Source organism: Rattus norvegicus, chromosome X, assembly GCF_036323735.1.
Source record: "Rattus norvegicus strain BN/NHsdMcwi chromosome X, GRCr8, whole genome shotgun sequence".
Classification (NCBI taxonomy): Eukaryota; Metazoa; Chordata; class Mammalia; order Rodentia; family Muridae; genus Rattus; species Rattus norvegicus.
Genome location: NC_086039.1, coordinates 80,549,092 through 80,574,335, shown reverse-complemented (window position 1 = coordinate 80,574,335; position 25,244 = coordinate 80,549,092). Strand labels below are relative to the sequence as shown.

Below are 25,244 nucleotides of genomic sequence, written 5' to 3'. Positions count from 1 at the left end.
TCCTTAATTCATATCCTATGTTTTCTACTTACTAGTTTTTACTTTGGGCAAATTACTTAGTCGTTCTTAATCTCATTTTCCACATATGTAAGATGTTGATAATGGCATATTATAGAGTTTTTGGAAGACTGTAACAAAAGAAAGAATACATAGTCCTGGCACAGATTGCGTCTGGTACATAATTACTTTTTGGTAGGTTTCTTATTTATGTGAGGCTTTCTACAAAGACAACATCAGGATAAGATTGTATGTTTGACAGTATGTGTAAGTAACCTAAGTGATATTTAAAGTTTTGTCATATATTGGTTTTCAGTGGCCATTTGATTGTTCTTCCGCAGAAGTTAAATGAGTAAAAAGTACTTTTATTCTTAATAAAATGTTGAAGATAATGTTTTATACTTTGATTATTAGAGTATTCAAAGAACTATCCCTGAAACTTAGATAGTGAGAAATATTAATTCTGTTTTCTTCAGTTTTACTTGTAACATGAATCTGCATTGTGAAATACAGTGACTGTAATCTAAATGGGCAAATTTGACTATGTGGTATATTATTCAAATTTGAGCCTTCCAAATAGGCCAGGTTTCAGCATTGAAAGCAGAAGATTTCTAGAAAAAGCTATTTTGTCAATCTGAAAACCCTTGATAACTCTAAAATTTCTGTGTAATGCTTGAGTAGTTACAAATGTGTGTATAAATTAAATACTCAACTATGAGTAAATATTGATATAACCTTGTACTAATATCTCCATACAGTTGTACATTTAGGTCCATTTTAGTGAATTTGACTCTTAGAACAATGTTCCTAGTTAAGATTTAAAAACTCAGGGCCTGAGGGTTAAACGACATGTTTGATGCTAAACCTCTAATCCTGATTTTAAATTCCATATGCTTTTTACTTTGTCTTAACATCTTTATTCCCCAACACACAAAGATTGAAAAATCCAGTGCTATTAAGTCCATAAACTTTACTTACAGGTGAGAAGATTCGGATCCTGTTTAGGTCAGATGTGTGCTTAAAATTCTAATTTAAGGGTTATTCAATTTACAACTTGTGGTAGATTAGAAGATTTGAATAGTGGATCTAAAAGGTGAAATTCCTGAGAAGTGCTAGTAGGTGGTAAAGGAGAAAATAGTAGAAACAGTGGAAGTACAAAATGTTGAGACAAAATATCCCTGATACTTCAATTACCTTGATTGAGTATAGTCAGTATGCCAATGCTGTGTATCAAAATTAATATTGATGTTATGAGACTCATTAAAAACCCTAAGTCACTGAAGTGCATTTAATCTTAGATGATACACAAACAGCATGTGTTTCTGGAAGAATTATGTTTAAATTGCTAATATTTGTAAAGAAGTATTTTGTCTAGACAACTAATAACATTTGTCTAGAAAAGTTGTCTGGGGTGCTAGAGGGATGAGGTGGGAGTGGGTGGATGGGAGAGCACCCTTTTACAGGCAAAGGGGAGAGGATGGAATGGTGGGGTTCCTGAAGGAGAGACCAGGATCAGATATAACATTTGAAATGTAAACAAATAAAGTGCTTAGTGAATTAAAAAAAAAACAGAAAAGTTCCTTGCTATATAAATGGTTGTACCAATCAAAATTGAACTACGCCTATTTTATTATAATTTGCCCAGATTTGTCTGTCTGCTGATTTTTTTAAAAGAAGCAAATTAAAAAGTACGTAATATAGAAGAATGATCAAATGATAAATTATTATTTTATTTTAGGTTCTTTTTACAGAGGAAGATGTGAAATTCTACCTTGCGGAATTGGCCCTAGCTTTGGATCATCTGCATCGATTAGGAATTGTGTATAGAGACCTGAAGCCAGAGAAGTAAAGCTTTATTCTCCATTTGTATCAAAGCTATCTATATTGACTTTGAAGATTTTTAATATATTGGTTTGCTGTGTGTGCTTCTACATGTATATGCTATGGCATATATGTGGAGGTCAGAGGACAACTTGTAGGAGTCAGTTCTCTCCTTCTATTATGTGGGTCCCAGATATCAAATATAGTTTGTCAACTTTGAGGGCAAGTGCCTTTATCTGCTAAGCCATCCTGCTGCCCTACACATATATACTATATAATATATATATATGTTGTGTCTATATGTGTGTATGTATATCATTTCTTAAACTGAAATATATTTAGATATCATTAAGATATCAGTTATATGAAAATCAATTATATGAGTGATACAGTTACATAAAATTTACTTTTACCAACTACTCTTTATAATACACTTTAGTCTAAATTAATAATTGAAAAATTTCCAGTGTGTCAAATAGTACCTAATTTTATATTTATGCTTCTATATATTTTGTTTCATAATATTATATATGAATTTTTATTTATAGCATCTTGCTTGACGAAATAGGACATATCAAGTTAACAGGTATATACGTTTTCTTATATACTACTAAGTGAATATGTAATCATTTCTTTTTATTCTAGTGCATATTTTTCTTTGCCTACTATCATTTTAGCCTTCATTTGTGTTACATTTTTTGTAGTTAATGGACCAAGATTAATTTAAAGGTTACATAGTTTGAATGTATTTTGAGTACATTTAAAAAATCTACAATAGAGGCACTGTCCTAATTTAAACATATTTTAGGTAAAAATTGTAGATTTTAGTTTTCTTCTAGACTAAAATAATTAACTAAGTATGAGTTATATCTGGAAAAAAAGCAATAGCTTCCTTTTACCTTCCCCTAACGTCTCAGCCACCTGTTGTTCTACATCCTCATATTTTTTTTTTTTTTGAGACTGTTCTATAACCTAGTTGATGGAACCATTCAATCTTTACACTTCTAAGCATATTTCTTTACAATAACTCAAGTCTGGAAGTGACCGTAATATTTTAAATAAATAAATAAATAAATAAATAAATAAATAAACAAACAAACAAACAAACAAGCTATGCGTAATTTCCATGTGATGGGCAATTAAATGTTAGAATAATTAATTTCTGAAGAATTCGGGTAGATGACAAGGACATTTTACTGAGTGGATTAATTTCCAAAAGCTACATATGATTTAGAAAACTATAATCAAAGAACTGAAAAGGTGTTTTTTACAGAGATGTTTGGACTGGAATAGTTTAAACTAAGTCACTAAATTAAGGGATCTAATATATCAATATAAAAATAAAGGATTAAGCTATTACCTTGTAAACTGAAGTAAGTATATTAGCAAAAGCATACATACATTCAAATACTTCCATGTATCTTACTTTTTCTCTTTCACAGATTTTGAGACGGGAAGTTGTAGTATTTCTGTTTTCTAAGTGCTACATACCTGGGCTTTTCCTCTTCTGTAGACCATATATTCCACTGACTTACTTTTCAATACTATTGCTTATTATATTTTATTTTTAGTGTAATATTTTAAATGTCTTAAGAGAATGGATCTAGTATATTAAGATTAAATATTGTACTGAAAGACATAACACAGATGTTTCCTGCATGTTATTTTCTAGATAAAATCATTGAACATGGTTTGAAAATCAGTTTTGAATGAGTCTGAATTAATTAAACAAAGAGAATAATGTTGGGCTTACATTTTTTTATATTAACTTGAGTATTTCTTATATACATTTCGAATGTTATTCCCTTTCCCGGTTTCCGGGCAAACATCCCCCTCCCTCCTCCCCTTCCTTATGGGTGTTCCCCTCCCAACCCTCCCCCCATTGCCGCCCTCCCCCCACCAGTCTAGTTCACTGGGGGGTTCAGTCTTAGCAGGACCCAGGGCTTCCCCTTCCACTGGTGATCTTACTAGGATATTCATTGCTACCTATGGGGTCAGAGTCCAGGGTCAGTCCATGTATAGTCTTTAGGTAGTGGCTTAGTCCCTGGAAGCTCTGGTTGCTTGGCATTGTTGTACTTTTGGGGTCTCGAGCCCCTTCAAGCTCTTCCAGTTCTTTCTCTGATTCCTTCAACGGGGGTCCTGTTCTCAGTTCAGTGGTTTGCTGCTGGCATTCGCCTCTGTGTTTGCTGTATTCTGGCTGTATCTCTCAGGAGCGATCTACATCCGGCTCCTGTCGGCCTGCACTTCTTTGCTTCATCCATCTTGTCTAATTGGATGGCTGTATATGCGTGGGCCACATGTGGGGCAGGCTCTGAATGCTTACATTTTTTCATTTTGGAAATCGGGAGTAATTTGTACCCTGTAAAGCTCATTCTGATCTTCATGGTTATGGACTTATTTCTATTTTCCTTTTTTATAAAGTGTAGGAAATAATTTTAATATCCTATAGTATTCAATTTTAAGTATACATTCCAAAATAGCTATAAAAGAATTTGAAGATTCCTAACCTGACAAATATTTGAAGAAAGGAAAATGCTAATTACTGTCATTTAATCATTGCTTACTACATACTATCAAATTTACTACCATAATCTGTCAATAAATATTTTATGGCAATTAAAAATTTAAATGAAATGAAATTTTAAAAAGAAATTCAATATGAAGTGATACAGTGCATGGAGGAACCTTAAACATCTGTTGCTAAATTGAACGAAGCCCCAGGAAAGGTCACACACCATGTTTCCAACATGGCAGCCTGGGGAAGCAGAGCTTCTGGGGAAGTAGAAAAGATCCGTGTTCTCCATGGAGTGATATGTCCTTTCAGGGTGTTTAGTGACACTATAAGTACTATTCTTTCAATTGAAATTATCACTTTTCTGTTACTATGATGTAAAGATTGATTTTATATTGATTCCATTAGTTCTCAGAATGTTGTAGACACAAATACAAGTTTGCCCATGCATACTGTGCTTTGTCATATTTTTAAAAATATAAATTGCTACATCTGTTTATACTTAACATATATGATAACGTTGGTTAAATTTTTTATACCTCAAAATTGTTATAGACCTGGTAAAATATATTGTAAGGAAGAGGATTGGCTGAACAGTTTTTAAACATTCTTAAAGAGCTTTATCTTGAAATATAGATTTGTTTTCTGTTATTTTGTCAAGTTAGCTACCTCAAGAGTAATTTAAGCTAATGCAAATTGCTTTAATTCATTATTTTTTTTATATTTCCTACTTCCTGAGATTTTCAGCTACTTTTTTTGGTAACACTTACAGATTTTGGGCTGAGCAAAGAGTCAGTGGATCAAGAAAAGAAAGCCTACTCCTTCTGTGGTACTGTAGAATACATGGCCCCCGAAGTAGTAAATCGAAGAGGCCATTCTCAGAGTGCTGATTGGTGGTCATATGGTGTACTTATGGTAAGTTGTATTATTTTCCTTAATTATGTCAATACATGATTAATACTATTGAGGATTTTATTTCTAGCTTTGGGGTCAGCTCAGGAAAGATTTCTTTTGATAATTCATAACTAATTTTTGCACTGTGGTGACTAGCAAGCAAGTAAACAAGGGCTAGGGGTTTTTTTTGTTTGTTTGGTTTTTTTTTTGTTTTGTTTTTTTAACCTTGATTTGTCTTTATTTCATTTGGAAACATAACATAGTTGTATTCCCCCACCCATCCCACCTTGTCCCTCAAAACCTCTTAGTCAGGTTAGAGTCTTATTTCTGATGAGGCATAAAGAGGGCTCCTTCCTCCTGCTGCCATGGAAACAGCACCAATGACTGAACCACCCTTTTTCTGCTGGGCTCACACTGTCTCTGACAAGTGCAGGTGTGTGCATACAATACACTGGAAGTCTGTTATCAAGTGTGTGGTGTGTATGTGAAGGGCTAGGGTTTTAATAGCCTCCTTTAATGTTGCTGCTGAAAAGGTCAATGAGTGGCCAGAAGTTTATATAAGCTATTCATTTCTGAAATTTAGAAAAGTTTTAGGTAATTCTTAATTTAAGCCAACACTTATATGCTATATTATTAGGTATCACAGAATTTATCACTTCATCACTTTTGTCCAATCATTTCACACCTTCCCTAGCTGTTTTATCTCAGTAACTACTGTAGTGGTTATATAAATACTAAGTACAGGTGATAGATAAGTGGTTGTTGAATCACAGCAGTTTTCCTTTAAAATCTAATTGTCCATTTTCCCCATATGTCATGGAAAATTACATGACATTGCCATATACTAAATGTCTTTTCAAACGTTGTATTTGGGGAAGGCAGTAGTTAATTAAATTAAATTACAATTACCAATACATTATAGCATTTTCCCCAATTAGCAAACACATAAACTAAAGCTGGAGAAACAATTTAAAGAACTGAGAAAACTATCCAAAAGTATCTTAAAGTTTGAGGAAGATTCATTTAAATGTCAATGTAGATTGAAGATGTAGAACTTAAGTTCTGAAGGATCAATAAAATTTTATAGTTTGTCAACAAGACTGACTGTTGTGATCCTATTTGCAATTTTTGGGAAACCAGTTTGATTAGAGAAGTCAAGAACAAGGACAAAAATGGAGGAAGTGCAGCCTAACCCTATAAACTTTCCCATGTGATTCTTTTGGTATTTTTAAACTATTAGAGTCTGAATCAGGATGGTGAAGAAAGGTTATATTTTAGGAAGATTAACATTCATATCATTATATAAATGGATGGAAATTAGAGGGATAAAATCTCTAGAAATAGGAAAAAACTTTCAAGATTGTTGTAAGATTAGAGTTTACAAAAAAAGGAAAATTTGAAGGCATTAGTAGTTAGTAGTATATTAGTAGTATAGTTTTGTGTGTATGTGTATGTGCTTGTTCATGTGTGTATGTGGGGAGGTGGAAAGCAGACCTGAAGTTTTGCAGTTGAATTTCACTTTATTCTTGAGAAAGGGCCTCTTATTGCATCTGGAGCTCAGATAATTTAGCTAGACTGACGAGCATACTCCAGAGGCACAATTGGAGATCCTCTGTTTCTGTTCCCATACTACTGTGGTTAAGCATGCATGTCATACCCATATTTTATCCAAATTGTGGGGCAAATGCCTTACCCACTAAACCACTTCCTCTGCCCTCCTATAATGAACTAGTAAGAGCTTTAATTTGGGACTTTTTCCCTTTCTCGCTCCCACCCTCCCTTCTTCCCTCCCTCTCTTCTACCCTCTTTTTCTTCATCCCTTTAATTTCTCCCTCCCTCCTTCCCTTCCTTCCTTCCTTACTTTTTCTTTTCTCTTTTCTTTCTTTCTCTCTCGTCTCTCTTTCTCTTTCTTTCTCTTTCTTTCTCTTTCTTTCTTTCTTTCTTTCTTTCTTTCTTTCTTTCTTTCTTTCTTTCTTTCTTTCTTTCTTTGTGACTAAGCATTTAACTTAGGACAAACTAGACAAGTGTTCTACCATATAGCAGAATTCTCTTACACTTAGACCTAGTCTTTCTCTTTTCTTTTCTTTTCTTTTCTTTTCTTTTCTTTTTTTTCTTTCCTTTTTTTTTCTTTTTTTTTTTTTTTTCGGATCTGGGGACCGAACCCAGGGCCTTGTGCTTGCTAGGCAAGCGCTCTACCACTGAGCTAAATCCCTAACCCCCTAGACCTAGTCTTTTAAAAATAATGTTACACATTATTTCAACTTTTCATTCTCAGTTAAATTCCTGTTTTAAAATGTTTTCTTTACTCTATGTACAAAGGTTTCCATTTTTCTTTTATAGAGGTATTATTACACATATGTATATGTGTACCATTATTTTTAAAGGTCGTGTATATGCTAACAACTTGTTCTGCCACTGAGCTGTGTCCCAAGGCCTATTAAAAATACTTTGAGGTCAGGTTCTACTAGGGTATCCAGTAGTTCTTAAACTGACTATATAGCTCAGACAGACATTGGACATGTAATTCTTTGACTTCATATTCTAGAATAAATAAAATTACAAGAATGCACCACCACCCCTAGTCTTACTTTAAATTTTGGATTTCTGTTTCTTAATTTTATTTTTTATTTCTGTCTTGTTGTTAGAAGGATTAGAATGGTTACTTTTAAATTTTTTCATGATATGTGTAAATTTCAGATACTTTAGTGTATATTTTCCTTTCCCATTATTGTTACTTACCTTAAATGTATATCTTTGTTTATAAGACAAATAACTTATTTTCAGATTACATGTAGCTTGAGAAGTTGGACATATCAGAAGTAAAGTAAAAATGATTGGTTTCATTTACTGCAGTTCAACTCTGTCAAACTCTACATAGAGATATACATAGGAATCGTTAAGTAACCTAATTTCTGATTGTCTTTAGAACCACTGTCAACTGAATTCTGTATGATTTAGTAATCATGTACCATAAGTCTTGTCAGATTTAATTATATGTTCTAAGTTGTAATAAATTGTTTTTTTTATTTTATCTTATCTAGTTTGAAATGCTTACTGGCACATTGCCATTTCAAGGGAAAGACAGAAATGAGACCATGAATATGATACTGAAGTAAGTAGAAACACTATTCTATTTAGGGGAAAAAATCTTGCTTCTAGTATTGAAATCTTAATGTGGTTTTCATGAAAGACTTAAACTGTTTTTACTACCTTTTTCTCTTCTTCTAACATACAGGGGACTTGTTACAACTTTTAAATTCACTTTGAGATTTATTAGCTTATATTGTCTAGATTTAAGTGAAAATTTATTGTTTTTCAGAGCAAAACTTGGAATGCCCCAATTCCTTAGTGCTGAAGCACAAAGCCTTTTAAGGATGTTATTCAAAAGGAATCCAGCAAATAGATTGGGTATTTTTTTATCTTCCTTAACCTTTATAACAATATACTATATATACTAGCTAAATAACTGTCTTTATATCTTACAGTTTAATTTATGGTTGTTGCTTATTTATGCTTTGTATTATGAATTTTTAGTAGTCTACATAAAATATTTTTATGATTAAATCATGGAATAGTCTAGTTAATGAAAAGGTTTGTTGAACATGTAGTTTATATACAATATAGGGTTCGCTTTTGAAATACATGCAGAATTTACCTGTATTGATAATTGTTTTAGATATTCAAGACTGATTGTTATGTTCTCCTAATATACTTGAAAGTTATATTGTCACAACTCCTCAATATTTGACCAGTTTTCAGGAACCTTTTTGTAGATCCTGATGAGATCCTATGATCTATGCCCTTGTGTTAAACTTATAGTGTATTTGTCCTTTGTAGATTTAACCTAGTGTATCAATATGAGGTTTGAGTTGAATTGTGAAAAAATTAAGTTAATGTTGTATTAAATAGAAATTGTATTTGTTAGGAGGCATTTTAGTATTTGGTATTAATCTTGTTTTATACAGTCCAGTTTATGAATCAGTTTTTTATTAATAGTTGATAATTAAAAGTTAATCCCAGGCAAGAAATTATAGATATTTTACTGTAAGGAATCTAGAGAAAATATAATCATATTTATATCTAATAGCTTAGAAGTCAATTAGGAAGATTAGAAATTAAAATTAAAATTTAAGCCATTAAAATTTATTTCCATATTATAGGATCAGAAGGAGTTGAAGAAGTCAAAAGACATGCTTTTTTCTCTTCCATTGACTGGAATGTAAGTTGAATATTAGCTTGTCGGTAAATAAATGATACTGAAATGGGCAAAACTCTTTAGAATCAAAGGTGATATAAAGCATAATCCATTTATTTTATATTAAGTCTGGCATTTTTGCTTATATATATATCACATAGCATGGTAATACTTTGAAGTACTAGATGTATTGAAATAGTAATTTTTGCTTGCTAATTGTTGTAACTGTTAAATGAGATAGTTGTTACACTTCCACTCTGGATGGGGGAGAGTAGGACAAAGGGAAAATGGGTGAGGCTGTAAGAGATTTTTCTAGGGTAATAATAATAAACCCAGATATTATTAAAGTTTCCATTGTTCATTGTTATATATATTAGAACAAATTAAATTCAAGGAAAAATTTACTATGGATGCTTTCTTAAAATTGGGGATAATATTAAATAAAAACTGAGAAATTCTTCTCTAAAGATTTTAGTTTATATATCCAGCTTGATAAAGCGTAGGCATAATAGGTATTATTTTTGTTACTTGTTTTAACCATTAGTTTCAAATTTTCCAAATTCTTGTTTGTTTCTCCTCTCTAAATTCATTAGTTGTTGAAATGTATGATATTTGATTACCTTGAATTTATATACTGTACAATTTTTTTACTGGTTTCCAGTTCATTGTACTATAATAAAATTATACTTGATATGTTTTTAGTGTTTCCAAATTCAATGAGAATTGTCTTGTTGTCTATCTTGGAGAATGTTCAGAGAAACTAATAAGTAGAATTTTGGTAGATTTATGTTTGGTCCGTTTGGTATAGGGAGTATGTTAACCTTGCTGTCTTTGGTGGTTGAGTAGACTGTTAACCTTTCTGGCTGTTATTGCAGTTAAACCTTTGTCTCTTTTTAGATCAACTAGTATTTATATAAATGTTTAATATTTGTTCTCCTGTACATTTAGATATATCTGTTTTTCTTGCTGACTTGACCTCTTTCTCATTATATAGTGACCTTGTTTGTTTTTAATGCTAATGACTTCAACTCTATTTTATCTGATGTATGGCCACTCACACTTTTAAATTCAATTGGTATGGACTTGACTGTCACTCTCTGCAAGTTGTTAATGGAATTGGATTTGTTGGAAATGGCATGCAGTTCCCTCCTGCCTTTCTCCCCAATGAGTCTTTCTTTTGTAACACTGAACTCAGGCCCTGTGGTTACTAGTTTGATCTCCTTACTCTGTAGAGACTAGTTGATAAATGAGTGGCTGTCCACTTGGTGTACTTATGGACACAGACTGTCAGAGCATCTTACTCAACTGCAACCTTGCTTAGCCATCTGTGCTTCTGAATCACACACACTTTAGGAACTTGGATTATTAAGTACACTGAGCATATTTAATGTATTGTATATGGAAATAAACTATTTTAGATGAAGTAGTCATGAAAACAATCTATTGATTTTGTTGTTTCAGAAGGTTTAGTTATATTGTGATGTGTTTCGGATGCCCATAGCTCTAGGGAGAATTTATTTTGATATTCAGAAATAAACATCTTTACTCCTTTATATTGCAAACTGTGACATCACTGTATGATGCCATAAATGTTCTCTGGATTCTTTAGACTTTGGACATCACATCTGAAATAGAGAATTTGGTTTACAATTATCTGACACCTATGTATATATTTCTAATTGGCTGATTGTCGATTTTATGTGACACTTTCGCTTATTATGTACAGGTTGAATATCCCAAAAGTTTAAGTTTTTTTTTATAGTTTTGGAGTGTGTGTGTGTGTGTGTGTGTGTGTGTGTGTGTGTCTGTGTGTCTGTGTGTGTCTGTGTGTGTCTGTGTGTGTGTGCGTGTGTGTGCGTGTGTGTGCGTGTGTGTATGAGTACATGTATATACATGGTAGGAAGTGAATAAATTTGAGGATAGAATTCAATATGAAATGCTTTGTGTTTAATACATGCCTTATTCAAATGGTTTGAAGATAATATCATACAATACATTTATTTAGTGTGCCTGTGTTTTGGTTACAATTTGTACATTTATACTATCATGTTGCCTTTCTAAATGTTTTAGTTGTTGAATTTTAGATGTTGTATTAGGAATGCCCAACATATATTAATAACATTCAAAATGTTAAAATGATTTTTCACTATGTCATTACCTCTAGAAATTATATAAAAGAGAAGTTCAGCCTCCTTTCAGACCTGCTTCTGGAAAACCAGATGATACTTTTTGTTTTGATCCTGAATTTACTGCCAAAACACCTAAAGGTAATACATATTTGTTTATAATTAAGGTTTTCTAGTAATTACTAAAAACATTAAATATCTTCAGTAAAATTTAAAAACTGTACAAAATTAGTTTGGGTTTTCTGACAATGTAGATTACATGTATTAGATTGCTACAATCTGTAATTGGGAAATACAGAAGCATGGGGAAGGGTACAAGAAGGAAGGGTACTTTGTTTTGCAAATTTCTTGACAAGCTGATAATTTTCTGGATAGTGGTACAAGCTAAGACATGAGACAGACACTGGCTCAGTTTAGATTTTGGTTTAATTGACCTTTAGTGACATCATTTTCATATATTCTTTCAAGAAATATTTAATCCCTACTATGTGTTAGATGCGAGAATTCAGTAGTTAAATAAAAATTATTGACCACATAACATGCAGGTCTACAAAGAGTGGAGAGAAAGTATGAGTCACATTTATAGTGTGCCAAGATGTGATATTTAATGGTTTCCTTTACCTTAAAACAATCCTGCAGATATTGTAATCATACAATTATCTGTAATTCTAGTAAAATATAACTGTTTAAATATTAGATTCTCCTGGTTTGCCAGCCAGCGCAAATGCTCATCAACTCTTCAAAGGATTCAGTTTTGTTGCGACTTCTATCGCAGAAGAATATAAAATCACTCCTGTTACAAGTTCAAATGTATTGCCAATCGTTCAGGTAAGTTCTGCATCATTACAATGTTCACTTTCAGGATAAATATTTATCATACTTATTAATAATGGATATTTAGTAGTTATTAAAAGATAATTGTTAATAACTTCATTTACTTCTCAGTGTAACTTAATTAAGATCTTTATATTTGTTTTAGGTCTTCTTCAGCAAGAAATTGATGGAGGGTGTTATAAATTAGTCACTTTACCATTGTTTTGATGTTTTAGAAAGCCTATAGTATAGAGAGTTGTTTCATAATTTATATAGGCAATTTTTAAATATTGGTAAAGTTTGTAGAATTTTTTTTAAAATAACTTTTAAGGTATGTGATTACTTAGGACAAAAATGGAGGAAGTATGAAATTACTTCGTTTTCACTAGTGTTTATTTTTTAATAAACAGATAAATGGAAATGCTGCTCAATTTAGTGAAGCGTATGAGTTGAAAGAGGATATTGGTATTGGATCTTACTCTGTTTGCAAGCGATGCATACATTCAGCTTCCAACATGGAATTTGCAGTTAAGGTATTGTTTCTGAGCCTTGTTTTTGGTTGGATATAGTTTGTATTGTAGATTAGTTCATATACAGGATTACTGAGACAAGGGGATAGAAGATGATGAGAAACATGTTTGTGATTTAATGATTTCATTTTTAACTTCTTTGCAAGGCTTCATTTTCATAAAATAGCATTATTTTGTTGTTTTTTGTTTTCTGATTAATCTTCAGTATAGTATGTTAATATTAAACAATTGTAAAAATTGCATATTATCATTTAGTATAGTCTCAGTTAAACTTTTTCTGTTAAACTTCCATTGTAGGGAATTTTTAAATGTTAAAACATTTAAAGAATGATGTTCTTAAATTCTTAAGTATTTCTTAATAGTTTAACTAGACTGAAAGTTGACATGGTGGCATGTGCATGTAAGTTGAGTACAGGGCTTATCATATATTTGGGACCAGACTGGGCTATGGAATGAGTTCAACACTGAGCCAAATTGTACAATCCATCTCAAAACAATAACAAAATGCTACAAAGAGGTAGATATAAATGGAAAATACTTCTTTCTACTTAAAGAAAATCAGGTGATTGTTTTTGAAAATTTTTTTCATTTGTTTCTTAGATCATTGATAAAAATAAGAGAGACCCCTCAGAAGAAATTGAAATTCTGATGCGCTATGGACAACATCCCAACATTATCTCTTTAAAGGAGGTAAGTATTTCAAAATCTGCCAACTAAGTTCATGAAGTTATGGACTAGACCTTTATAGCTGTGCCCTCAGACCTCAATTTGCTACTTTCCTTCTCCAGTAATTCTATACATTCTCTTTTTTAAGGATTTCAGTAAGGAACAATGATTGTTGATAAAAGAATATCCTATTAATCTGAATATATTCTGAATAGTTAACTCAGCAATATTGCGACTAGAAACATTTTTCTTGCTCCTATAAATATGAATGAAATTGGTTCTGAAAATTTATTTTCTTGATTACAACGAATAGGCTATAGAATTCATTCCTTGAATGAAATAGTATTAGCCTATAGTTATACAAACTAAACATGTTAGCACACACATTGATATGTATCAATGAATGATGGCTTTACATTAGAAAATAGGCTCACTTTTCTAAATATTCAAAATGTTAACCATCATCTTGATCTATTTGTTTTGGGTAACATGATACAATTTTGTTTATTATATTTAAACAGTAGTTTGTGTGTATGTACTTATATGTATGTGTAAAATATATCCCATACCAAGTACAAATGCTTTTATCTATTTATTATAATATATTATTTGAATTCAAGATTTGTTTATGATACCATACTCATCAATGAACTAATAAATGCTGTGTTTACTATCACAAATATGGTTATTATTGAAGAAAATATAATGAAAATACAATATACATGATATTTGAAAGGCACAGAATTCTACTCTTTTATTTATGTGGTTTGATAGAACTTTAACCTTCTACCTCAAAAACTCCATATTATCAAACTCTATGTTGGATGTGAACTTACAGAACTCCATAACAGATAATTTATCTAATTCATCCTGTAGTAAGTCTGTACTACATTAACAAGAAAGAAGTTATATGTGTATTTTGATACTAGGAGTTGTACTAACCAAGCAAAGTAATTATAACTTGCAGAAATTAGGATAATGATTATAAGTAATAAAAATTTAAAACACATTCCTTTGTAGGTCTTTGATGATGGGAAATATGTTTACCTTGTTACGGACTTGATGAAAGGAGGAGAACTTCTGGATCGCATTCTCAAAAAGAAATGTTTCTCAGAGCAGGAAGCTAGTAATGTGCTGTATGTAATTACCAAGACAGTTGAATACCTTCATTCTCAAGGAGTAAGTTACGGTATCATTCTTCCTTCAATTATTGGATCTACATTATGTTTTGTAAGATACTTTTATAGAGGAAATTCTAATAAGACTTAATGTTCTAGTAAAGTTATAGAAAGTAGTGTGAGCTATGTATACCTAACCCTGACCTTGAAATTATCAAGCCTAATCAAACTTTAAAGTAAAACATTAAAAAAAAATCCAAGCTAGATAGACATAGTAGCTTCCACCTGTAATTTCAGCACATGGGTGACCAAGGCAAAACAGTTGCTAAAACTTGAAATCAGCCTAAGTTACATAGTGAGTTCCAGGCAAGCCTAAACTTCAAAAGTCTAACAAGAAAAAATCACAACATATCAAAAATCATTAGAATTATTTTATTATTAATTCTAGCACCAAAAAAGACTATATATTGGCTCACCAACTGTCCTAAATATGGCAGTAAGTTTTTATTCTAAACATGTTGACTATCAATATGTTAAACTTTATGAAGTCTTGTTTGTTTTTTTTCATTTCATATATAGGGCACATGAATTGAAATAAAAATACCACCTTATTCTATGAACACTTATATATGATAGACATTGTAAGGAAAAAGGTATTACAGATTCAAATACTAAGGAAGATTTTGTCCTTTATGTCTAAAGAGCATACATTGTTGTGCATTGATAAGAAAAGGTTAGGAATATACCAGAACTAGTTGACCAAACAAGTAATTTTCAGTTCAAACTCAGCAAATATTACAGTTTAACAAAATTATAGCCACTGGAGAATAGTAACAGAATATAAGTATCGTCATAGCTTAATATCACCATAGGATACAATACTTCTGTATGCTAGAGCTAAATTGAATCGATAGTGGGAACAGAAGAATCATCATCACATGAAGAATATCAAGAGTTTTACCAATTCATTTTGGCCTTCTTCAGTGATTTGGTTTTTCTACTGAGTTTACAGGTTTTTCTTGAGAGTTTCATGCACTGTAAACAATTTTTTTTATTTCTTTGAGTTTTTTATTATAACCACTAAAAATCCAATACATTCTAACTTGATTCATCTGAGAATCAGAAGTAGATTATTTTTTCTTCTTGATTGTGTTCAACTTGTCTTGTTTATGTAAGTCAAATGGTTGGGATTGTGTCCTCTGGTGATAAAATGTCATGAAGATATTTATATTCTGTTACTATTCCCAGTGGTCTAAGTGTAGGTTTAAGTGTAATTTTGGCTGAGTTAGAACTGTAATTTCCTTGTTTTATGTACTAGCTCTGATATCTTCATATTTATTTTCATCTAAAAGCTCAAACCCTTTCCAATTTTTTTTTGTTTTATGTATCAGTTCTGGTTATTTTCTTTATACTATTCAATACTTTGTATTTGTGCTCTTCTCAGAAAAACTACTATTTTCAAATGAATATGAACTATCCTTGTATATAATAGAGACTGTTTCTGTTTTTGGTAGGTGGTTGGTTTGGTTTTGTTTGATTTTTTTTTGAGGCAAAGTTTCTCTATGTGGCCTTGACAGCCATGGAACTCACTTTATAGACCAGACTGGCCTCGAACTCATAGATCCTCCTGCCTCTGCTTCCCAAGTACTGGGATTAAAGGCATTTGGCACCTCAGTCCTCTCTAAAGACTGCTCTTAATTCTAGGGTAAAAGACACAGATAGGGAAACCTATGTATAACTTCCTGTTTCCTTCTTCAACCAATGTGTGTTACTTATCAGCGTCTGTCTGATTTTCTAAATTATCTTGGACTTACAAGCTTTTACATTTTGTTATATTGAGTAAATAGTTGGAGTGGGGGATGGGGCACTAGGTAAGACCTTATAGTAAATTATATCTAAAAGTAGAACCAAGATTTGAAATTGGAAACACCGAAACTGGTAGAAATTAAAGCAGAATACTTGAGTCATTATTTTTGATGACATAGGTTCAGAAAGAATGAGATTTTTCCCTATGAATATATGAACTATTTTAACAGTGATTTAGTTATACAAATATAATGCCATTTGTTTTATGTTCAAGGTCGTTCATCGTGATCTTAAGCCCAGTAATATTTTGTACATGGATGAATCAGGCCATCCAGATTCAATCAAGATCTGTGACTTTGGATTTGCAAAACAGCTTCGAGGAGAAAATGGACTTCTGTTAACTCCATGCTACACTGCAAACTTTGTAGCCCCTGAGGTATTCTTTAACTATTACCGTTGACCTTTCCTTGTTTTCCTTAGATTAAGTCTTTAAGGCATCAGGCATGTTGGTGAAGACAAGTAAAAACAGAGTTGCCTTTTTTTCTCAACTAAGAAGCTCTTTTATAATTTTGAATTATAGTTCTTGATTTAAAGAGTTAGTTACTAGCATCTAAAACAAATGCATCTTATAACTGGAGTAATCTGTTTTATTAGGCTATTTACTAACACAGAAATCAAATGATTTCAAAGCAGGCTTTCACTATGGCTCTGGCTGTTACTGTAGCTGGAGCTTACAGCAAGTCTCCTGTATTTGTCTCCTTATAGCTGGATTACAGGCATGTATTATCGTGCCTTGCTGAGAACCATTTATTTTAGGACTGAGATATAGCGCCTTAGATGGCATTCTTGCTTTGTTTTTAAATAGAAACATTGTCTTTTCCTGATAAACCATTTCTTTTTCCTGGGGAAAGAGTCAAGAAAGATGAGACTGGAAAAGTTTAGGAATATAGATTGTCGTTTTGGGATGCTCTCTGATATTACTACCTCCTGAAGCAGTGAAGACAAAATCTGTGAAACATCAGTCAAGGATTGCATTGACTACATACATTTCTTTATAATAGTTGTTTATAAGTCAACAATTGTTCTTTTTTTTTTTTTATTAACTTGAGTATTTCTTATATACATTTCGAGTGTTATTCCCTTTCCCGGTTTCCGGGCAAACATCCCCCTCCCCCCTCCCCTTCCTTATGGGTGTTCCCCTCCCAACCCTCCCCCCATTGCCGCCCTCCCCCCATAGACTAGTTCACTGGGGGTTCAGTCTTAGCAGGACCCAGGGCTTCCCCTTCCACTAGTGCTCTTACTAGGGTATTCATTGCTACCTATGGGGTCAGAGTCCAGGGTCAGTCCATGTATAGTCTTTAGGTAGTGGCTTAGTCCCTGGAAGCTCTGGTTGCTTGGCATTGTTGTACTTTTGGGGTCTCGAGCCCCTTCAAGCTCTTCCAGTTCTTTCTCTGATTCCTTCAATAGGGGACCTATTCTCAGTTCAGTGGTTTGCTGCTGGCATTCGCCTCTATATTTGCTGTATTCTGGCTGTGTCTCTCAGGAGCGATCTACATCCGGCTCCTGTCGGTCTGCACTTCTTTGCTTCATCCATCTTGTCTAATTGGGTGGCTGTATATGTATGGGCCACATGTGGGGCAGGCTCTGAATGGGTGTTCCTTCAGTCTCTGTTTTAATCTTTGCCTCTCCCTTCCCTGCCAAGGGTATTCTTTTTCCTCATTTAAAGAAGGAGTGAAGCATTCACATTTTGATCATCCGTCTTGAGTTTCGTTTGTTCTAGGGATCTAGGGTAATTCAAGCATTTGGGCTAATAGCCACTTATCAATGAGTGCATACCATGTATGTCTTTCTGTGATTGGGTTAGCTCACTCAGGATGATATTCTCCAGTTCCAACCATTTGCCTACGAATTTCATAAACTCGTTGTTTTTGATAGCTGAGTAATATTCCATTGTGTAGATGTACCACATTTTCTGTATCCATTCCTCTGTTGAAGGGCATCTGGGTTCTTTCCATTTTCTGGCTATTATAAATAAGGCTGCGATGAACATAGTGGAGCACGTGTCTCTTTTATATGTTGAGGCATCTTTTGGGTATATGCCCAAGAGAGGTATAGGTGGATCCTCAGGCAGTTCAATGTCCAATTTTCTGAGGAACCTCCAGACTGATTTCAAGAATGGTTTTACCAGTCTGCAATCCCACCAACAATGGAGGAGTGTTTCTCTTTCTCCACATCCTCGCCAGCATCTGCTGTCACCTGAGTTTTTGATCTTAGCCAATCGCACTGGTGTGAGGTGAAATCTCAGGGTTGTTTTGATTTGCATTTCCCTTATGACTAAAGATGTTGAACATTTCTTTAGGTGTTTCTCAGCCATTCGGCATTCCTCAGCTGTGAATTCTTTGTTTAGCTCTGAACCCCATTTTTTAATAGGGTTATTTGTCTCCCTGCGGTCTAACTTCTTGAGTTCTTTGTATATTTTGGATATAAGGCCTCTATCTGTTGTAGGATTGGTAAAGATCTTTTCCCAATCTGTTGCTTGCCGTTTTGTCCTAACCACAGTGTCCTTTGCCTTACAGAAGCTTTGCAGTTTTATGAGATCCCATTTGTCGATTCTTGATCTTAGAGCATAAGCCATTGGTGTTTTGTTCAGGAAATTTTTTCCAGTGCCCATGTGTTCCAGATGCTTCCCTAGTTTTTCTTCTATTAGTTTGAGTGTGTCTGGTTTGATGTGGAGGTCCTTGATCCACTTGGACTTAAGCTTTGTACAGGGTGATAAGGATGGATCGATCTGCATTCTTCTACATGTTGCCCTCCAGTTGAACCAGCACCATTTGCTGAAAATGCCATCTTTTTTCCATTGGATGGTTTTGGCTCCTTTGTCAAAAATCAAGTGACCATAGGTGTGTGGGTTCATTTCTGGGTCTTCAATTTTATTCCATTGGTCTATCTGTCTGTCTCTGTACCAATACCATGCAGTTTTTATCACTATTGCTCTGTAATACTGCTTGAGATCAGGGATAGTGATTCCCCCCTGAAGTCCTTTTATTGTTGAGGATAGCTTTAGCTATCCTGGGTTTTTTGTTATTCCAGATGAATTTGCAAATTGTTCTGTCTAACTCTTTGAAGAATTGGATTGGTATTTTGATGGGGATTGCATTGAATCTGTAGATTGCTTTTGGTAAAATGGCCATTTTTACTATATTAATCCTGCCAATCCATGAGCATGGGAGATCTTTCCATCTTCTGAGGTCTTCTTCAATTTCTTTCCTCAGTGTCTTGAAGTTCTTATTGTACAGATCTTTTACTTGCTTGGTTAAAGTCACACCGAGGTACTTTATATTATTTGGGTCTATTATGAAGGGTGTCGTTTCCCTAATTTCTTTCTCGGCTTGTTTCTCTTTTGTATAGAGGAAGGCAACTGATTTATTTGAGTTAATTTTATACCCAGCCACTTTGCTGAAGTTGTTTATCAGCTTTAGTAGTTCTCTGGTGGAACTTTTGGGATCACTTAAATATACTATCATGTCATCTGCAAATAGTGATATTTTGACCTCTTCTTTTCCGATCTGTATCCCTTTGATCTCCTTTTGTTGTCTGATTGCTCTGGCTAGAACTTCAAGAACTATATTGAATAAGTAGGGAGAGAGTGGGCAGCCTTGTCTAGTCCCTGATTTTAGTGGGATTGCTTCAAGTTTCTCTCCATTTAGTTTAATGTTAGCAACTGGTTTGCTGTATATGGCTTTTACTATGTTTAGGTATGGGCCTTGAATTCCTATTCTTTCCAGGACTTTTATCATGAAGGGGTGTTGAATTTTGTCAAATGCTTTCTCAGCATCTAATGAAATGATCATGTGGTTCTGTTCTTTCAGTTTGTTTATATAATGGATCACGTTGATGGTTTTCCGTATATTAAACCATCCCTGCATGCCTGGGATGAAGCCTACTTGATCATGGTGGATGATTGTTTTGATGTGCTCTTGAATTCGGTTTGCCAGAATTTTATTGAGTATTTTTGCGTCGATATTCATAAGGAAAATTGGTCTGAAGTTCTCTTTCTTTGTTGTGTCTTTGTGTGGTTTAGGTATAAGAGTAATTGTGGCTTCGTAGAAGGAATTCGGTAGTGATCCATCTGTTTCAATTTTGTGGAATAGTTTGGATAATATTGGTATGAGGTCTTCTATGAAGGTTTGATAGAATTCTGCACTAAACCCGTCTGGACCTGGGCTCTTTTTGGTTGGGAGACCTTTAATGACTGCTTCTATTTCCTTAGGAGTTATGGGGTTGTTTAACTGGTTTATCTGTTCCTGATTTAACTTCGATACCTGGTATCTGTCTAGGAAATTGTCCATTTCCTGAAGATTTTCAAATTTTGTTGAATATAGGTTTTTATAGTAAGATCTGATGATTTTTTGAATTTCCTCCGAATCTGTAGTTATGTCTCCCTTTTCATTTCTGATTTTGTTAATTTGGACACACTCTCTGTGTCCTCTCGTTAGTCTGGCTAAGGGTTTATCTATCTTGTTGATTTTCTCAAAGAACCAACTTTTGGTTCTGTTGATTCTTTCTATGGTCCTTTTTGTTTCTACTTGGTTGATTTCAGCTCTGAGTTTGATTATTTCCTGCCTTCTACTCCTCCTGGGTGTATTTGCTTCTTTTTGTTCTAGAGCTTTTAGGTGTGCTGTCAAGCTGCTGACATATGCTCTTTCCTGTTTCTTTCTGCAGGCACTCAGCGCTATGAGTTTTCCTCTTAGCACAGCTTTCATTGTGTCCCATAAGTTTGAGTATGTTGTATCTTCATTTTCATTAAATTCTAAAAAGTTTTTAATTTCTTTCTTTATTTCTTCTTTGACCAGGTTATCATTGAGTAGAGCATTGTTCAATTTCCACGTATATGTGGGCATTCTTCCCTTATTGTTATTGAAGACCAGTTTTAGGCCGTGGTGGTCTGATAGCACACATGGGATTATTTCTATCTTTCTGTACCTGTTGAGGCCCGTTTTTTGACCAATTATATGGTCAATTTTGAAGAAAGTACCATGAGGAGCTGAGAAGAAGGTATATCCTTTTGCTTTAGGATAGAATGTTCTATAAATATCCGTTAAGTCCATTTGGCTCATGACTTCTCTTAGTCTGTCTACATCACTGTTTAATTTCTGTTTCCATGATCTGTCCATTGATGAGAGTGGGGTGTTGAAATCTCCCACTATTATTGTGTGAGGTGCAATGTGTGTTTTGAGCTTTAGTAAGGTTTCTTTTACGTATGTAGGTGCCCTTGTATTTGGGGCATAGATATTTAGGATTGAGAGTTCATCTTGGTTGATTTTTCCTTTGATGAATATGAAGTGTCCTTCCTTATCTTTTTTGATGACTTTTAGTTGGAAATTGATTTTATTTGATATTAGAATGGCTACTCCAGCTTGCTTCTTCTGACCATTTGCTTGGAAAGTTGTTTTACAGCCTTTCACTCTGAGGTAGTGTCTGTCTTTGTCTCTGAGGTGTGTTTCCTGTAGGCATCAGAATGCAGGGTCCTCGTTGCGTATCCAGTTTGTTAATCTATGTCTTTTTATTGGGGAGTTGAGGCCATTGATATTGAGAGATATTAAGGAATAGTGATTATTGCTTCCCGTTATATTCATATTTGGATGTGAGGTTATGTTTGTGTGCTTTCATTCTCTTTGTTTTGTTGCCAAGACGATTAGTTTCTTGCTTCTTCTAGGGTATAGCTTGCCTCCTTATGTTGGGCTTTACCATTTATTATCCTTTGTAGTGCTGGATTTGTAGAAAGATATTGTGTAAATTTGGTTTTGTCATGGAATATCTTGGTTTCTCCATCAATGTTAATTGAGAGTTTTGCTGGATACAGTAACCTGGGCTGGCATTTGTGTTCTCTTAGGGTCTGTATGACATCAGTCCAGGATCTTCTGGCCTTCATAGTTTCTGGCGAGAAGTCTGGTGTGATTCTGATAGGTCTCCCTTTATATGTTACTTGACCTTTTTCCCTTACTGCTTTTAATATTCTTTCTTTATTTTGTGCGTTTGGTGTTTTGACAATTATGTGACGGGAGGTGTTTCTTTTCTGGTCCAATCTATTTGGAGTTCTGTAGGCTTCTTGTATGTCTATGGGTATCTCTTTTTTTAGGTTAGGGAAGTTTTCTTCTATGATTTTGTTGAAGATATTTACTGGTCCTTTGAGCTGGGAGTCTTCACTCTCTTCTATACCTATTATCCTTAGGTTTGATCTTCTCATTGAGTCCTGGATTTCCTGTATGTTTTGGACCAGTAGCTTTTTCCGCTTTACATTATCTTTGACAGTTGAGTCAATGATTTCTATGGAATCTTCTGCTCCTGAGATTCTCTCTTCCATCTCTTGTATTCTGTTGGTGAAGCTTGTATCTACAGCTCCTTGTCTTTTCTTTTGGTTTTCTATATCCAGGGTTGTTTCCATGTGTTCTTTCTTGATTGCTTCTATTTCCATTTTTAATTCCTTCAACTGTTTGATTGTGTTTTCCTGGAATTCTTTCAGGGATTTTTGCGATTCCTCTCTGTAGGCTTTTACTTGTTTATTAACGTTTTCCTGTGCTTCCCTAAGTGTGTTCATGTCTTTCTTGAAGTCCTCCAGCATCATGATCAAATATGATTTTGAAACTAGATCTTGCTTTTCTGGTGTGTTTGGATATTCCATGTTTGTTTTGGTGGGAGAATTGGGCTCCGATGATGGCATGTAGTCTTGGTTTCTGTTGCTTGGGTTCCTGCGCTTGCCTCTCGCCATCAGATTATCTCTAGTGTTACTCTGTTCTGCTATTTCTGACAGTGGCTAGACTGTCCTATAAGCCTGTGTGTCAGAAGTGCTGTAGACCTGTTTTCCTCTCTTTCAGTCAGTTATGGTGACAGAGTGTTCTGCTTTCGGGCGTGTAGTTTTTCCTCTCTACAGGTCTTCAGCTGTTCCTGTGGGCCTGTGTCTTGAGTTCACCAGGCAGCTTTCTTGCAGCAGAAAATTTGGTCTTACTTGTGGTCCCGAGGCTCAGGTTCGCTCGTGGGGTGCTGCCCAGGGGCTCTCTGCAGCGGCAGCAACCAGGAAGACCTGTGCCGCCCCTTCCGGGAGCTTCAGTGCACTAGGGTTCCAGATGGTCTTTGGCTTTTTCCTCTGGCGTCCGAGATGTGTGTGCAGGGAGCAGTCTCTTCTGGTTTCCCAGGCTTGTCTGCCTCTGAAGGTTCAGCTCTCCCTCCCATGGGATTTGGGTGCAGAGAGAACTGTTTATCCGGTCTGTTTCCTTCAGGTTCTGGTGGTGTCTCAGGCAGGGGTCCTGCCGCTCCTGGGCCCTCCCCCACGGGAGCCCAGAGGCCTTATACAGTTTCCTCTTGGGCCAGGGATGTGGGCAGGGGTGAGCAGTGTTGGTGGTCTCTTCCGCTCTGCAGCCTCAGGAGTGCCCACCTGACCAGGGGGTTGGGTCTCTCTCTCACCGGGTCTGGGAGCAGAGAGCTGCTGCGGCGTCAACAATTGTTCTTAATATGTTATAGATGTAGATAACCAGTGGGAATCATGGCATACTAATCCCGATATCTACAACTCTCCTTTTGAAAATTTGAATTTTCTAAACCAGAGAAATGTACTAAATAATCTGAAAGTTAATTTTTATCTCACATATGTATTTTATATTTCAGCAAATAATTGATAATTTTAAGCAGATAAATTAAGCCCATAAATTAACATTTTAAATTAGTCGTTAGGAAAATTATTTTCCTGTAATGAATATGAAAATATAGAAAAGTATACTTTTATTAATAAAAACTTTCATTTTATTTTTTATAAAATTTTGCTTTAAAATGCTATTATTGGGGATACAGTGTTTGCTTTCATAAGCTCTTTATGATCTGATTTGGCCTGCTACAAATTAAGCAAATATTTACCTAATGATTTATTCTGTACTTGAATAAAACTCATAGTACAACAAATGTACAATTTTTACTGAACTTTACTGGGTAGAAAACTGTTCTTTACAAAATCGAATTTAGGACACATATTCCCAAAAGAGGTTATTTTATTTGGACTACCCTCAGATGTATGAAATAGTCCCTTCCCCATCAATATTTCTAGCCTTTTTAGACTTGGCTTAGACTAAGACTAGACTTAATAAGATAGGAGAACAGAATATTTGAAAAGTGGCATCTTTTGTTACATGTAAGCTACATAGTCACCGTGAATATTGTAAATTAATTTCTTTAATGCAAATAACAGTGAATTATTAACTTTATTTTAATGGTCAAATTCTTAATGTTGGCTTAATTTTGTATAGCTCTACCCTTTGATATTATGGAAACTTACTAGAAAAAGTTGAGGAATGAATGTGCCCCAAAAGAACACCAAAAAAAATTAAAATGAATAAACATAGTGTATGCATGTTTAGATTAATGGTTAGGTAAACATTTTAAGATGAATGGTTAGGCAGTCATTTGAAATGAATGTATTACACAGTATTATACAGTACACTGCTGCTTTTAATTCTAACAGACTGCCATTGCAGTAAGACATTTTGTTTATTGTAATAGCAAAAGTTTTCAGGTAGGCATGTGGAGAAAATTTCTCCATAACTGGCATTTGAACTGCCCTTGGGTTGTACTTGTATGTTTTGAGTGCTTTGGAATATTTTATCAAGTGCTAAATACCCTGCCAAAAGTTAGTAACTATTTCTAAATTGTTATAAATTAAATGTTAGTCTTTTATTCTAAAATTTCAGATTATTTCCAAGTATACTGTAGAACTATATA

General features: G+C 34.1%; 1 protein-coding gene across 11 annotated transcripts in view; it reads left to right on the top strand.

Moving 5' to 3' along the window:
• Rps6ka6 (ribosomal protein S6 kinase A6) overlaps positions 1-25,244 on the top strand; it is a 101,188-nt gene that overhangs the window by 64,575 nt on the left and 11,369 nt on the right. For all 11 annotated transcript variants that reach the window (NM_001191721.2, XM_063280018.1, XM_039099725.2 and 8 more), the window contains 12 exons: positions 1,736-1,842; positions 2,367-2,404; positions 5,103-5,245; positions 8,266-8,336; positions 8,544-8,632; positions 9,385-9,443; positions 11,584-11,686; positions 12,243-12,373; positions 12,769-12,891; positions 13,489-13,578; positions 14,575-14,733; positions 16,753-16,914. In NM_001191721.2, coding sequence (NP_001178650.1) covers positions 1,736-1,842; positions 2,367-2,404; positions 5,103-5,245; positions 8,266-8,336; positions 8,544-8,632; positions 9,385-9,443; positions 11,584-11,686; positions 12,243-12,373; positions 12,769-12,891; positions 13,489-13,578; positions 14,575-14,733; positions 16,753-16,914 — 1,275 coding nt within the window. The remainder of the gene's footprint in view (positions 1-1,735; positions 1,843-2,366; positions 2,405-5,102; positions 5,246-8,265; positions 8,337-8,543; positions 8,633-9,384; positions 9,444-11,583; positions 11,687-12,242; positions 12,374-12,768; positions 12,892-13,488; positions 13,579-14,574; positions 14,734-16,752; positions 16,915-25,244) is intronic.